The sequence below is a fragment of the Protopterus annectens genome, chromosome 1.part0 (genome assembly GCF_019279795.1).
Source record: "Protopterus annectens isolate FY-2018-M chromosome 1.part0, PAN1.0, whole genome shotgun sequence".
In the NCBI taxonomy this organism is placed as follows: domain Eukaryota; kingdom Metazoa; phylum Chordata; order Ceratodontiformes; family Protopteridae; genus Protopterus; species Protopterus annectens.
Window position 1 is genome coordinate 378,055,007 of NC_056725.1, and position 14,320 is coordinate 378,069,326.

Consider the following 14,320-nt stretch of genomic DNA (forward strand, 5'->3'; position numbering starts at 1 on the left):
AATTAATATCCTTTGTTAGACCAAAATAGGCTTTGCAGTTACTGTGTATCCATGAGAGAGAAAACAGGTTTTTAGACTGTTTTCGTTCGGCGATATTGAAGTGTATTAAACTACCTGATGCGCAATAGCAAGCCACGCCCAAACCCCGCCTGTGACAGCGACGTCAGTACACCGCCCCCCTTTTGATTGAAAGCTGCCAAGTCATTTTACCTAGGTAGAATAGGAGTAACACAAGTTAAGTTTGAAAATCGCTCTGTTTAAGTTTACTTTTTCATGCGTCAAAAAGTTAGATTTAGCCTATGCCGAGAAAAAGGTGGAAGGATGTCGGTGCATCTATTTTCTGTTATGCATTAAAAGCAAATGCTGTGAAAATGTTCAGTATTTTGCATGACAACCTGGATTTCCTAAAACTAGGATATCCTAGAACTAACTGGTGGGTTAATATACTTCAATACCGCCTATCGTTCAACCAATATTTTTATGTAGTAAACAATGTTCTCTCTGCAAGGGGATATTTGCCGTGTTCCAGGTCTCCCAGCCAAGCTCTCAACCAGTCAGAGACACCTTTGAAAAATATTAATACTGTTAACCTGAGACACTGACAATAACAGAATGTATTGAAAATGAACATACATTTTCTGAAGTAAAAGAAGTCTATATCGCTAACTATGGTCATTATTGTTTGTTAAATGTAATTTGCCATTCTTAGGATGCATTAAGGAGATCAGAATTAAAATCAAGGGCAGTTGAGAGAGCTGCAATTCCAACAGAGAAAGAAACTAGTGCACCACGACTAAACTACACATTTAGTTTGACGGTTGACCTGCCAGAAGGAGGAGTCATACCCCACTGCTTAACCCAATTAGGAGTTGGGTAACAAGACGACACGCCTATTTAATACCAGTAGCCAATGATCAAGTAATCCATCCATTAAACGGTCAAGTAAAACACAGATGCCTTTTAGAGCATGGTGATAGAGGAGTACTACGCAGAAACAATGAAAGTACAAGCATGTAGGGATGCGTGTGCAAATTAATATAGGAAGGGGAGAAAAGGCAGGTGCAACACAAAAATACCCGAGTGTACTTAAGATATCTAGTAACAATTCTGCATCATAACATATAGAGCAGGTCAGTCAAAAACGTAAATACTACCTTATTATAAAACGCCATTAGACTGCACAACTACTGTACTGAAAACAAGTGTATAAAATAAAAAACCGCGAGGTGTGCGTTTCACGTTATTACGATCTCTACAGTTACATATATACACAACAGTCTCTTGACATTTCCTCATGCTGAGAACCTTCACGTATAAACGAAAGCAGTACAAAAGAGGATTGTAGCTGCAAAAACACAACAGTCACTAGTGTAATAATGCCAGATGCAGTTAAGCCTAAAGTGCTTTTTTTCAACTTGCAATAACATCCTGTTCGCAAATGACCAGAGACTACTCGAAAATTGTTCACATGGTACGACTGCACAAATATACATGAATGTGGGGAGCTAATTTCCAACATATAATGCCTGCTGGTAATTTTATTTACCTGAGCCCAGATATTTAATGACACCGTTAGTTTTGAACACCTCCTTTGCAGCAAATAAAGCATCTTTTCCGTGTACAGTATAATAATCGCTCCTGTCGAACACACGCACAGTTGTGTCTGGCTTCTCTGGCATAGAGAAATAAAAAGAAAGAAAGCCAGGCTCGGAAGCGCTGTCTATAGTCAGCTTCTCTTTAGGTTGAACAGCCATGCTGGAATCTCCCGCCACAGAAAGTTAAGGGGCAGGCCTCTAGTCAAAGGCTAAAGAGCACGTATCCTACGTACTAGCGCTGCCATCACCACGGTTATAGAAATGGAAGTTCCTTAGTGTGTACGGTATTTTGGGGAACTTTTACTACATGGGAATGGGTCCTCTTACAAAAGTTTATGTGCTCATTGCAAATACTTGGTAGGTTATAAATAAAGTGTACTTAGTGTTGAAAGTGACTGTTGCATCGAACTAAAAATGTTCTAAACAGAAAGCAACTTAGTAAATTAGTTCCCTTATTGATTTTAGGTGTTTGTTAGTACCATAGTTTTCAATTTAATAGGGACAAATCTCAACCGAATCAGGAATGAATCCAGAATTAATCAGGAACACTTTTAAAAATATATATTAGTAATGTTGAGATGTTAATATAATGTGAATTAATATACATTTTGTGAACTAATAAAACAAGCGTAAAATACTTAATTATTCGAATTATGTATTAAGTGTAATTCACCACCATCTGTCCAAATAGCACCACTGTAGAAGAAGGATTAAGAGGAATGGAGCTAAAATTTGAGTAAGAAAATCAGGGACATGCGACTTTCTACATTTTAAGTCATAGTGCCCAACCTTTCAGCTTCTAATATGGGTGGCTCTCATAATGTGGAGCAAATGGGTAAAGTGTGGAACATCTGTTAATAGCCTTTGATATATTTTATTTATTTAATTTTGTTTACCGGGGTAGTAGTGCACTACTCATATCTGAGTATTACCCTGTGCAGGCCCAGCCTGAGTTACATACATAGTAGCAACAGAAAATGAAGATTAACGATGTAACTAAATTATACCGATGTGAGAAATATACACATATTTTAACAGAAGGTTTTAAAATAAGTAGGAGTAAGAGTACATATTGCATAATACACGTGTTTCAGGCGAGTTGTATGATCCAGCCAAAAGAGCGGACATAATATAAACAAGTATATAGGGAAATTTTAACACTGAAGTGAATAGAAATTGTAGAATGGTAAGAGCTAACAGGAGAGCTGGATACAAGAGATATAGTAGAGAATAGCTAGGAAAAATAGGGAAGCAGTGGGTATGAGTTTTGGAGAGATAAGGAGATTAAGCAGCCAACGTTTTCTAGGATGAATGTAATAGTTTAACCATGGGAGTAAGGTGACGTGTCGGGTGTGTTCTGACGTACAACTCATATTATTCCATTAGGCATTTTGTTTGACCTGAGATCTGAATTGCTTATAATTTCTGATTTCAGTAAGCTCAGGTGGCCGTGATTGCCCCTGTTTAGGCCAAGAACAGAGAAACTGTGGTCTGTGAAATTAAATTTAGTTAATGGAGTTATAAGAACAACTCCAACTAGAAAGTACACAGAATGGTCAAAATGTGTTACTTATACTCAGAAGTTGTGTTGATTGATGAATTAATATAATTCAGGCTTATTTGCCATGGCTATTAGTTGACAAATTTATTAGCTATTAATGTGTGACAACCCCCTCAATATGGACCGTTAAAGAATATGAACATTTCAAGACTCAGAATGAGGCAAGTTCCACATAATGAGGTACAGTTGAGAGGTATGTTAAATATTTGCTGCACATTTTGACAGATATTTTTCCCAACCTGTTAAAATTAATGTAGAGAGCTGCAAAGGACAGTGATGTTGACCTAGACATGTTTGAATATGTACATAATTGTCTTCTAAATTTGCTCAAGGTAACTTGTCTTTGTGTTGATCTCAAAATGTTTCTTTTGTCGTAGGGTTTGGGTGGTTGGTGTTGTAAGAAGTGAAGTTGTGGGGAATAGGGCAAGGGAAAGGCTATTGTGCTACAAAAAAGTCACAAAAGTGAGTCTAACAGTTATATCCAGTTTTGAATTAAAGATCACATGTAACTAATGTTTGTACTATTCTGCAGTCATTCTCTTTTTCTGAGATGACTGGATGGCTTCCCACTCTGCAAATTCTGTTATATTCAGCTCACAAACTGTGGCTCCCCATGAACTTACAAAAGCAGTACTTCACATCATCATGCTCGTCACATTAAAGTCAAAAAGTCAAAGTAAACTTTGTCATTCAGAAATCACACAAGTGCAAAAACTGAATGAAATTCCATGTCTCTGGGCTCAATCTGCAGACAACATACAGACTATTTTCACAGACATATATATATATATATATATATATATATATATATATATATATATATATACATACACACACACATATAACACCTAGCTATTACATCACGGACATGCAGGTAGACAGAGTAATATTGCACATAATTAGAAATACATTTTAACAGTTTTGGAAGTGACCGCTTACTTGCATGAGACTTTAGTATTGCACAGGTACTTGGTTAAGACATTGCATTGATCCTTACACAGAAAGAGACATTTGAGTATTTCACTGTGAACATTAGAGTACAGCACTATGAATCATAGAGTATTGCACTACGGTTAATTTACTAATGCGCAATACTATGTATTGCACTGAAAGAAGAGAGATTTTACTGCGTTGCTACTGCCCTAGATGGCCTATAAGTTACAGTCATGGTGAATATTGCACTAAGTATTAGATGAGACTGGTAACCTTGTTAATGCACAATTTGAGACAGTTAAGTTGCATCTTTCCTGCACTAGTAGGCTGGGTCTCTGTCTTCTGTGTTTTTTTTTTTTTTTGGTAAGTAAGCAAGTGTCATGGTAATGCTGCACATGTGCTGAGTGCAGTATGTCCACTTATTAATAGAACAGGTTTTGCAACAGCATGCATTTTCTAGAAAAATGAACCATGAACTATAAAACTCTAATATCTTGCATTAGTATCTGATGGTAATCCTCAGTGATTTACTAGAAAATCACAAGTTTTATGAGGAATGAACAGGGTGAAAATATGGGGAAAATCAGGGAAGTTATGCAAAAATTATAACATTCATTGACATAAGGCAAAATCAGTTAAGAGTTATGGACTTTGTGCTGCACTTGATGTGCTTATGTGACAGTGAAACAGAAGCAGCCTTCATATTTGTTTCCAGATAAAAGGAATGCAGAATGCATGGGGGTTTGAAGACCAGATAAAGCAACAGCATGGTATTTTGTTCAAGACTCTGAGAGGTGTGTAAAGCCCCAAAGTGTGACATACAAGCGTTTCATCAAAAGGGAAGTAAAAAAAAAATATTTGTTTAAATTCTGCTTAAATATTTTAAGTTGCACTTATAGTGACCTTTTTGTACTTCTCTGCTTTTCATCCATGTTTTAGCCAAAAACAGTTATCTGTATTTTTAGTTTGTTCTGGGACTTTAGTCTTTGAGCTTCATTTGTACTTGTGGGAAGATTGTGTATTACTGCAAGATTTTAGCATTGTTTATACATTATACTGCACTTCTATTTCCATAAGTAGAATTACAGGTAAAAGGTAGTGTTTTGTATTTTGAACCCAGTCTGGGGCCACATTCTTTTAACTTCATTCACAGTTGTAGTAGGACTGTGATCTACTGCCAGGATTTGAGCCAATTTAGTCATTTATTACAGTCTTACTGGTTACTTTCTGCATAGTCTGGTGCCTTAGTCTGTGGTGGGATTGCAGTAGTGGCAGTGTTGTGAATTCTGCTACAGGATATATGCTTCAGTACATTTTATAGCTGTATATACCTGTGACACCCGTGCACTGGCCCAGTAATCAAGGAGCTTCAATCCTCACCACTAACACCAGTGAGGGACGTCCATATAGGGAAAGGATAATAAATACACACGCAGTAAAGTACAGTTTCCCTTAAGAGCACAAAGAGATCACAGTCAGTCTGGGGCTGGTTTCTCCCTTTCTCTCCAGGTCCCCAGTAAGACTCCCCACTGGCACAGCTATAGGGTCAAAATCTCAGCCTAGTGGGCAACCTAAAACCTCCAGCACCCTCTATGTCCAACCACTGCTTCGTGTCCCTGCCCAAGTAGCTGACACACACACACTTTGAGATGAGTTATATACAACCACACAGACACTCCTGGAGAAGGCTGGCACAGGTTCTTCAGCTGTGCCCCTTTTACCCAGACTATACGGTAGTACCACTTGCCACCACCCACTAATATTTATCAACTACCAAAAGGCCCTTATGAAAGGGTGTCCAATTATACTGTGCAATATTATCATCCAAATGGTAAGTGCAACTGAACAGTCAAGGCTTATTGGAGTGGCTTGGCCAGTATCACTATATACATGCAATGTATTCTAGAGCTTAAATTAACTCTACACAAAACAGCCACAGTTGAAAGGTTTAAAAATATTTAATAATAAATAAAAACACAAGACAATACTTCTTACTACACAGTGCTAGTCAAGAATTCAGACAGAGGTCACAGAGAAATACATAAAATAATACAGTAGAAAAGTTCTGACATCAATACAAAAAAACCCCCCTAATCTAATAATCCTACTTCCTAGCTATATCTAAAAGAAAACATGGTTCTAAAATAAACATACTTGTAGAACAAAGCAGTGCTGGTGATGTTGGATGTTCTCAAGACAAAATGCTCAATGCTGTCATTCTTTCTGTCCTTAAATTTATACCACAGTACCATTGATTCGTTTCAGATTACATCATTTCTTTCTGGTTCCCAGGCTAACAGAAGCTCAACATTTACATTTTTAACATCTCTTTTGTTATGTTGCACTTGCATGAAGCTACAGCAATAAAAGACATTCCACATGTAAACTTTAGTAATTATTCCTTAAGTTAAAACAATAGAAAGAATGTGCTAGCCCAGACAGACTGACTCCTAGCTCTGAGATCAAAGACAGTCATGAAATGCTTGACTTATCAGCTTTCTTACAGCAGAGTGCACTGTTGTTACATTTTTTCCAGTTCAACAACCAATACAGTCTTTTCACATTTAAGAGAACAAGCTTGTGGCTTACATTATATTTACAAATGACAGAATTTTGCAGATAATTCTAGCTAGCTAGGCTGGCAGCCTTCACCTATCTTCACACCCCTCCAGGGAACTCAATCAGATTTTTCAAGTGACCCTTGAGAAATGTTGCTTGAGAGGGTTAGGTCTATCTGAGTATACCTTACCCCATTCCCTGTCTTGACAGCCCATCTGCATTAGCATTGCTAATCCCACTGTGGTGCTGCACTGACATGTCATATGCTTGCAACCCTAGGCTTCATCTTAGCAACTTGGCATTTTGTTGGCTGACTCTGGTTAACCACGTTAGGGGATTGTGATCTGTCACTGCAGTGAATTGTCTTCCATACAGATAAGGTTGAAGTTTCTGCAGTGCCCACACTATGGTTAGACATTCCTTTTCTACAGCTGCATAGCATTCCTCCATGGATTGGAGCCTATGACTGAGATAAACCACTGGGTGCTCTTCTCCCTCTGAAGAAATCTGGCTAAGTACAGCCCCCACCCCATGTTTCAAAGCATCCACCTGCACGACAAATTCTTTGCTGTAATCTGGACTGGCTAACACAGGGGGTCCTCCCAAAGCTTTCTTAAGCTTCTGGAATGCCTGCTGACATGCTGGGATCCACACTACCTTATCTGGCCTGTTTTTCCTTGTCGGGTCAGTGAGGGGGAGCAGCTGTGGTGCTATAACTGGGGATGAACTTTCTGTAGTACCCTGCTGTCCCTAAGAATGCCCTCACCTGCTTTTTGGTAACGGGTGCAAGCCATGCCTGAATGGCTTCCACTTTGGCATGTTCTGGCCTGATCTTACCACTCCCCACGCTACGTCCCAAGTAGAAGACCTCTGCCACACCCACCTGACATTTGCTGGGCTTAATGGTCAACCCTGCCCTCTGTAGTCTGCCCAGCATCTCCCTGACATGTTGAAGGTGCTCTTGCCAGGAACGGCTGTAGATGACAATATCATCTAGGTAAGCAGGGGCAAACCTCCTGATCCTGCTAGGATATGATCTACCAGCCTCTGGAAAGTTGCTGGGGCATTTTTCATCCCAAAGGGCATCTTTGTGAACTCATACAAGCCAAAAGGAGTCACAAAGGCTGACCTCTCTCTAGCACTGGGAGTCAAGGGCACCTGCCAGTAACCCTTGGTAAGATCAATAGTTTTAAGATACATAGCCCCACCCAGCTGCTCTAGTACCTCATCTGTCCTAGGCATGGGGTAAGTATCCGAATCTGTGTGACTATTTAATTTCCTGTAGTCCATACAGAACCTGGTGTTGCCTTCCTTCCTTTGGCTCCAGCACCACTGGGAAGGCCCAGGAAATGTTGGACTCTTTTATTACCCCTAGTTCCAAAATTTCCTAAATCTCCTCCCTCAGAGTCTGTTTGACTCTCTCAGACACCCTATAAGGGGCCTGCCTAATAGGGGTCCTGTATCCACCTGGTGCTGCACGTGGTGGGTGCACCCTGATTTCCCAGTAAACATGTCCCCAAATTCCTGTAACACTGCTCAGATTTCTCAAACCTGGGTAGGAGATAGTTGCTGGGACATTGCTACCCCTTCCACTGAGGTGTCAGTCCGAGCCTTACTGAGGAAATCAGTTACCAGATCTCCCTCAGACTTCTCCTGCAATCCACTGCAAATACTCAGCACAAGAACCTCCCTATCATGGTAAGGCGTCATTATATTAACATGGTGTAATTTGTGCCCCTGCCTCCTGCCTAGTAGTTCTATCATGTAGGTAACATCACTTACCTTCCTTACCACCTTGTAGGGTCCCTCCCAAGCTGCTTGAAGCTTGTTGTGTCTGACAAGAATGAGAGCCATTGCCTGCTGCCCTACATCATAATCTCTAGCTCGAGCATTCCTGTCATACCATACATTTTTCTGTTGTTGGGCTTCTGCCAGGTTATCCTAGGCCAAGCTCATGAGATCCCTGAGCCTTGTCCTGAGGTTTAGGACATATGCCACAACAGACTCCTTGTGAGGTTCACACTCACCTTCCCACTCATCACAAATTAAAGCTAAAGGTCCCCTCACCCTATACCCATACAACAACTCAAAGGGTGAAAACCCTGTGGATTCCTGGAGAACCTCTCTGTAAGCAAATGACAGATGGGTCAAATATTTGTCCCACTCCCTCTTAAGCTGGTCTGCAAATGCCCGTAGCATGGACTTGATTGTAGAGTTTAACCTCTCAACAAGACCATTAGTCTGGGGATGGTAGGGGGTGGTCTTCAGGTGCTTCACCCCCACAATACTTCCACAGGCAAGCCAGCAGGTCTGACATGAAATTGGCACCTCTGTCAGTCAGTATTTCTTTTGGGAAATCTACCCTGCTGAAAATCTCTAAGAAAGCATTTGCCACCTTTTCTGCCTCAATGGAGGACAGAGCCACTACCTCAGGGTATCGTGTAGCATAATGAACTACCAATAGGATATATTTTTTCCCTGTGGAACTTGGGGTACTCAGAGGCCCCACAATATCCATAGATACCCCCTGAAATGGCTCCTCAATCATAGGCAAAGGCATCAAAGGAGCTCTCACCTTTTTCTCCTGCCTTGCCTACCTTTTGGCACTCCTCACAGGTCCTGCAGTACCCTGTTACATCTCTGGAAATTCCAGGCCAATAGAAGTTTTGCATAATAAGTCTCTTTGTACATTTTCTGCCCCTATGGCCTGCAAAGTGGGGTATGGCTAGAAGTGCCAGATGGTAGGCTCTAGACACTACCAACTGCTGTATCCTCTCACCTTCTAGCCCTCCCTCAGGGGTCTACTCTCTATACAGTAGCCCTTTGTCCCAGTATACAGAGTCCCCCTTCCCTTGCGAATCAGGTCCCTCACTAGCTACCTGTCTCCGGCCTTGCAATGTAGGGTCTGAGAGCTGAGCCTGTCTTAGCTCTCTCCTTGTAACCCTTCCCAGCTCCCCTTCCACAGGAAGTCTGGCATCTTCTGACAGCGGTGCCTCACTGTCAGCCTGGGTGCTACTACTCACCTCTACATTTGCAGTCACTCTGTCCAAGGGAACATCGGTACCCACAAGCAGCTGTGGCTCACCTTCAGTCTCACTGCTACAGCATAGCATCCTCCCTGAAGTACCCACCTCACCAGTCCTGGCTGCAAGTATACAGTCTGTCTGGGTCTCCCTCAGGCTACCAGACACATATGCTTGTCTCCTTGCCTGACTGTGTGTAACTGCATTAACATGTGGCACTACCTCATCCAAATCCTTCCCTATCAGGACATCTGCAGGATGGTAGTTCGGTACCCCTGTTGTCTCAGGACAACTTACTATTGTCATTTTGTCTTCCCCACTTACTGGCTCTCTCACCTTTTGTTCCCCCTGTGCCTCTGTGGACATCTTTATGCCACAAGGCCCCAATGGTTGCATTAAAAACATTTAACCCTAGGTCCTGGACATGTACCTGGACTAGTGGCTTCCCCTGCTACTGGCAGATTCTGTTGGGCCAGTCTGAGCTGCCCACCATGGGTTCCTTTAGACCCATGAGCAGTACTGGGGGTCCCTTTCGTGTGCAGGGATGCCCTGCTTGCTAGGTATAGGTCTCCCTTCTTCCCCAACTCATCTGAAGTAGCACAATGTCTATCAGCTAGCCAGATCTTCATGTCCTCAGGCAAAGTGCTAAAGGCTTGTTCCCTCACCAAAAGGCTTGTAGTGGTGTGGGTAGTGTGAATTCCTGTAGCTTGTGTACAGTGATCACTGAAGGTGTTTTTGTACTCTAAATAAGCCACACAATGGATACTCAGCCCTTCAAAAGTGGTGACCTGACATCCACTCATTCATCTATGAAAATAAGTGCTCAGTTCTGCAACATATTCACACACACGCTTTCATCTGCCTTGCGTCTATGTTCACAAAACTTTTTCCTATAAGTTCCAGGTGTTAGCTTAAAAAATTCTAACAAGCAATTTGTAACAGCAGTATAATCAAAACATTCCTGATTAGAAATTTTAGACAACACAGTTATAGCTTTACCATGGAGAAAGGGGGTCAGGAACCGTACCCAGAGCCTTTGGTCAACATCATAATGTTTACATACCCTCTCAAACATGTGAATGAAACTATCAAAATTATCCCCCTCTGTAAATTGCAGAAGAAATTTACTGACCTTTTCTGTTTCTGGGGACTGGTTACTCCCTTCCCCATTACCTCCATGACTCTGGCAAAGAGTCAGCATCTCCTTTTCATACTGCCTCTGCCGCTGCTTTTCCACAGTTTCCATTTCCAAATGCCTGGCCTCCCACTCAAGTGTCTTTAGCTCCAGATGGATTTGTAAGTCCGCTGAAGAAAGGTTGAGCTGTCCATTCTCTCATTGTGGTATATCTCCACTGTCAGTCTGATCATCCTCCTGGTTGCTGTTTTCTGATGCAGCTGTGACCAAAACTGCAGTCATGTCTGCCTTAGTCAGGTTTCCATGCACCAGTCCCCTAGCCTGGCACATCTCAGCCAGCTGGCTCCTTGTCAGCTTTCCATACTCCTCTGCTGACATGCTGTCTGCTCTCCTTGACTAACTAAGTTAACAAAAGAAATAAAACAATTGTGATCTGAACTCTGAGTATTCACTGTGTGGCTGACTTAGAGTACAAATACACCTTCAGTGATCACTGTACACAAGCTACAGGAATTTACACTAACCACACCACTACAAGCAAATTAGTATTTGCCAACCAATTAATATGTGGTGTGGATATCCCACCACTGCCAAACAATTAATATGTGACACCCTTGCACTGGCCCAGCAATCAAGGAGCCTCAATCCTCACCACTAACACCAGTGAGAGGCGTCCATATAGAGAAATGATAATAAATACACACAGAGTAAAGTACAATTTCCCTTAAGAGCAAATAGAGATCACAGTCAGTCTGGGTCTGGTTTCTCCCTTTCTCACCAGGTCCCAGATAAGATTCCCCCTCAGGACAGTTATAGGGTCCAGATCTTAGCCTAGTGGGCAAGCTAAAACCTCCAGCACCCTCTCTGTCCAGCCGGTGCTTTGTGTCCCTGCCCAAGTAGCTGACCCACACACTTTGAGATAAGAGTTATCTACAACCACACTCACTCCTGGGGAAGGCTGGCAGAGGTTCTCCAGCTGTACCCCTTTTACCGAGACTATACGGTAGTACCACTTGCCACCACCCAGTAATATTTATCAGCTACCAAAAGGCTCTTATGAAAGGATGTCCAATTATACTGTGCAATATTATTATCCAAATGGTAAGTGCAACTGAACAGTCAAGGTTTATTGGAGTGGCTTGGCCAGTATCACTATATACATGACATGTACTCTAGAGCTTAAATTATCTTTAAACAAAACAGCCACAGTTGAAATGTTTAAAAATATTTAATAATAAATAATAAAAACACAAGACAATACTTCTTACTACACAGTGCTAGTCAAGAGTTCAGAGATCACAGAGAATACTTAAAATAATACAGTAGAAAAGTTTCGACATCAATACAGAAAAAAAATAATCTAATCTTCCTAGTTCCTAGCTATATCTAGGAGAAAACACAGTTCTAAAATAAACTTACATATAGAACAAAGCAGTGCTGGCGAAGTCAGATGTTCTCAAGACAAAATGCTCAGTGCCTTCTTTCTTTCTGTCCTTAAAATGATACCACAGTACCACTGATTCATTTCAGATTACATCATATCTTTCTGGTTCCCAGGCTAACAGAAGCTCAACATTTACATTTCTAACATCTTTTTTGCTATCTTGCACCTGCAGGAAGCTACAGCAATAAAAGACATTCCACATGTAAACTCTAGTAATTATTCCTTAAGTTAAAACAATAGAAAGAATGTGCTAGCCCAGACAGACTGGCTCTAAGATCAAAGACAGTCATGAAATGCTTGACTTATCAGCTTTCTTACAGCAGAGTGCTCTGTTGTTACATTGTCTCCAGTTCAACATCCAATACAGTCTTTTCACATTTAAGAGAAACACGCCTGTGGCTTGCATTAATATTTACAAATGACATAATTATCTACAAAATTCTATCTAGCTAGGCTGGCAGCCTTCACCTATCTTCACAATACATGCTTAAAGTTGCATTCTAGTACTTTTCTGTTTACTTTGCTACTGTTTTTCCTATGTCCTTTTAGTCTGCCCCAGCCTCCACTAAGACATTAAACTAAAAGTTTCTGAAATTCTAACCATATGATTAGAGCTCCAGTTTGAAGGCTGTGTTTCTGGCTTCCACTCCTTATGGTAATATGACTTCCAAAGTCCCTCCCTCCCCTCTTTCATTGCTATTGTCTGTTGTGTAACCTATTTAAGCACTTTTCAACCCATTGCTTTCCATATATTCATAATACTAAGTTCCCATCCAGCAAACTAGTATTGCACTTGAGTAAACCTCCCTTACTACAAATTGTCTTCTGATCATTTTCCCAGAGCGCCCATCTGTTTGACACCCTTGTCACACTCTGAGGGGGTCCTGATCATGCTCCTTCCTTGGCAAATTAAGATATTTATTTTATTTGTATGCACTTCCATTAACTGTTTAGAGTACTACTTGTTTATTTTTGCTTTATTTGTAGATTTTTGCCTTTAAATCATTCTAAAGATTCCTAATACTTTAAATGACCTTGTCAAGGTAGTTTATTTAAATTGTTTTGTTGCAACATTATACTCAAAAGCACTTTTCTTGTTGTTTTTACATTAAGAAGTTAGCAGTGCCTTGCACAAACACACAGAAAGTAAATTTTATCTGTAAAACTATCCTTAGAACTGTTACCTGTAAATTAGTGTGGCTAAAACAAAGCCATTGTACAGAGACAAGCTTAGAGCAGCTAGTCTGCAAATTAAACAGCACTAGTATCAAATCTTAGCACAATCTTAACATAGTATAGTACCAAACACAAGTCACCACCAAGGAGACCTCCATATATCCCAGTCCCCAAACTATAGTAGCCCACCCAAATACAAGTCTAGATATGCAATTTTCAATTGTGTTCATAGCCAGCTTGGTAGATACGGGCACCCTGAGACAATGTAGCAAATGTCTCATGTTTATAGACAACCATTTAATCCTTAAAGAAACAAACACTGTATGCAAGAGATGCACATACACAATTTCACTGGAGGCAAAAATCTGACATACAAACAAGGTGATCAAGAACACACACTACATCCACCACACATAGTGTCACCCACACTCATTGGTGTCTTTCCAGGGGGATTCAATATCTGTCAGTATAGGAAGTCAGGTTAAGAAACCACAATGCTTTGCAAAGGATGGTCTGCACCTATCTCCCATAGGTTTCCCAATATTGTCTACAACTTTATCCACCCCCTTAGAACCTTTTTTAAACAATGCTAAATTGACAAACCTACCAACATAGCAAATAAAACTCAAAAAAACCTAAAGGTGTAACTCCTCAGTGCTAGGACCCTAAACAAGAAACTCCACACCTTACAAGCTCTCCTCACACAGGAGAATATAGACATCTGTGCCGTTAACCAAGACATGGTTTAAATCCACAGAAAGTACTCCAGCAGTGCAAGACTTCAGTGCCTTCCACACATATAAACGATCAGCTGCACAGACAGGGACAAAAGGGGGAGGAGTCTCAATCTGTATTAGCAAAAAGTATAGCTCTGGGTTGGTTATACAGAATGAT

At 40.9% G+C, this 14,320-nt stretch overlaps 1 protein-coding gene across 2 annotated transcripts in view; it reads right to left on the bottom strand.

Moving 5' to 3' along the window:
• Nucleotides 1-1,883, bottom strand: part of MSH2 (mutS homolog 2) — a 1,108,457-nt gene extending 1,106,574 nt beyond the window's left edge. Inside the window, exon 1 of one of the 2 annotated variants that reach the window (XM_044060178.1) lies at nucleotides 1,547-1,883. In XM_044060178.1, the coding sequence (XP_043916113.1) occupies nucleotides 1,547-1,754 (208 nt within the window). In that variant the 5' untranslated portion in view covers nucleotides 1,755-1,883. The remainder of the gene's footprint in view (nucleotides 1-1,546) is intronic. The other variant, XM_044060185.1, reaches the window with a different exon arrangement.
• Nucleotides 1,884-14,320: the final 12,437 nt, after the last annotated feature.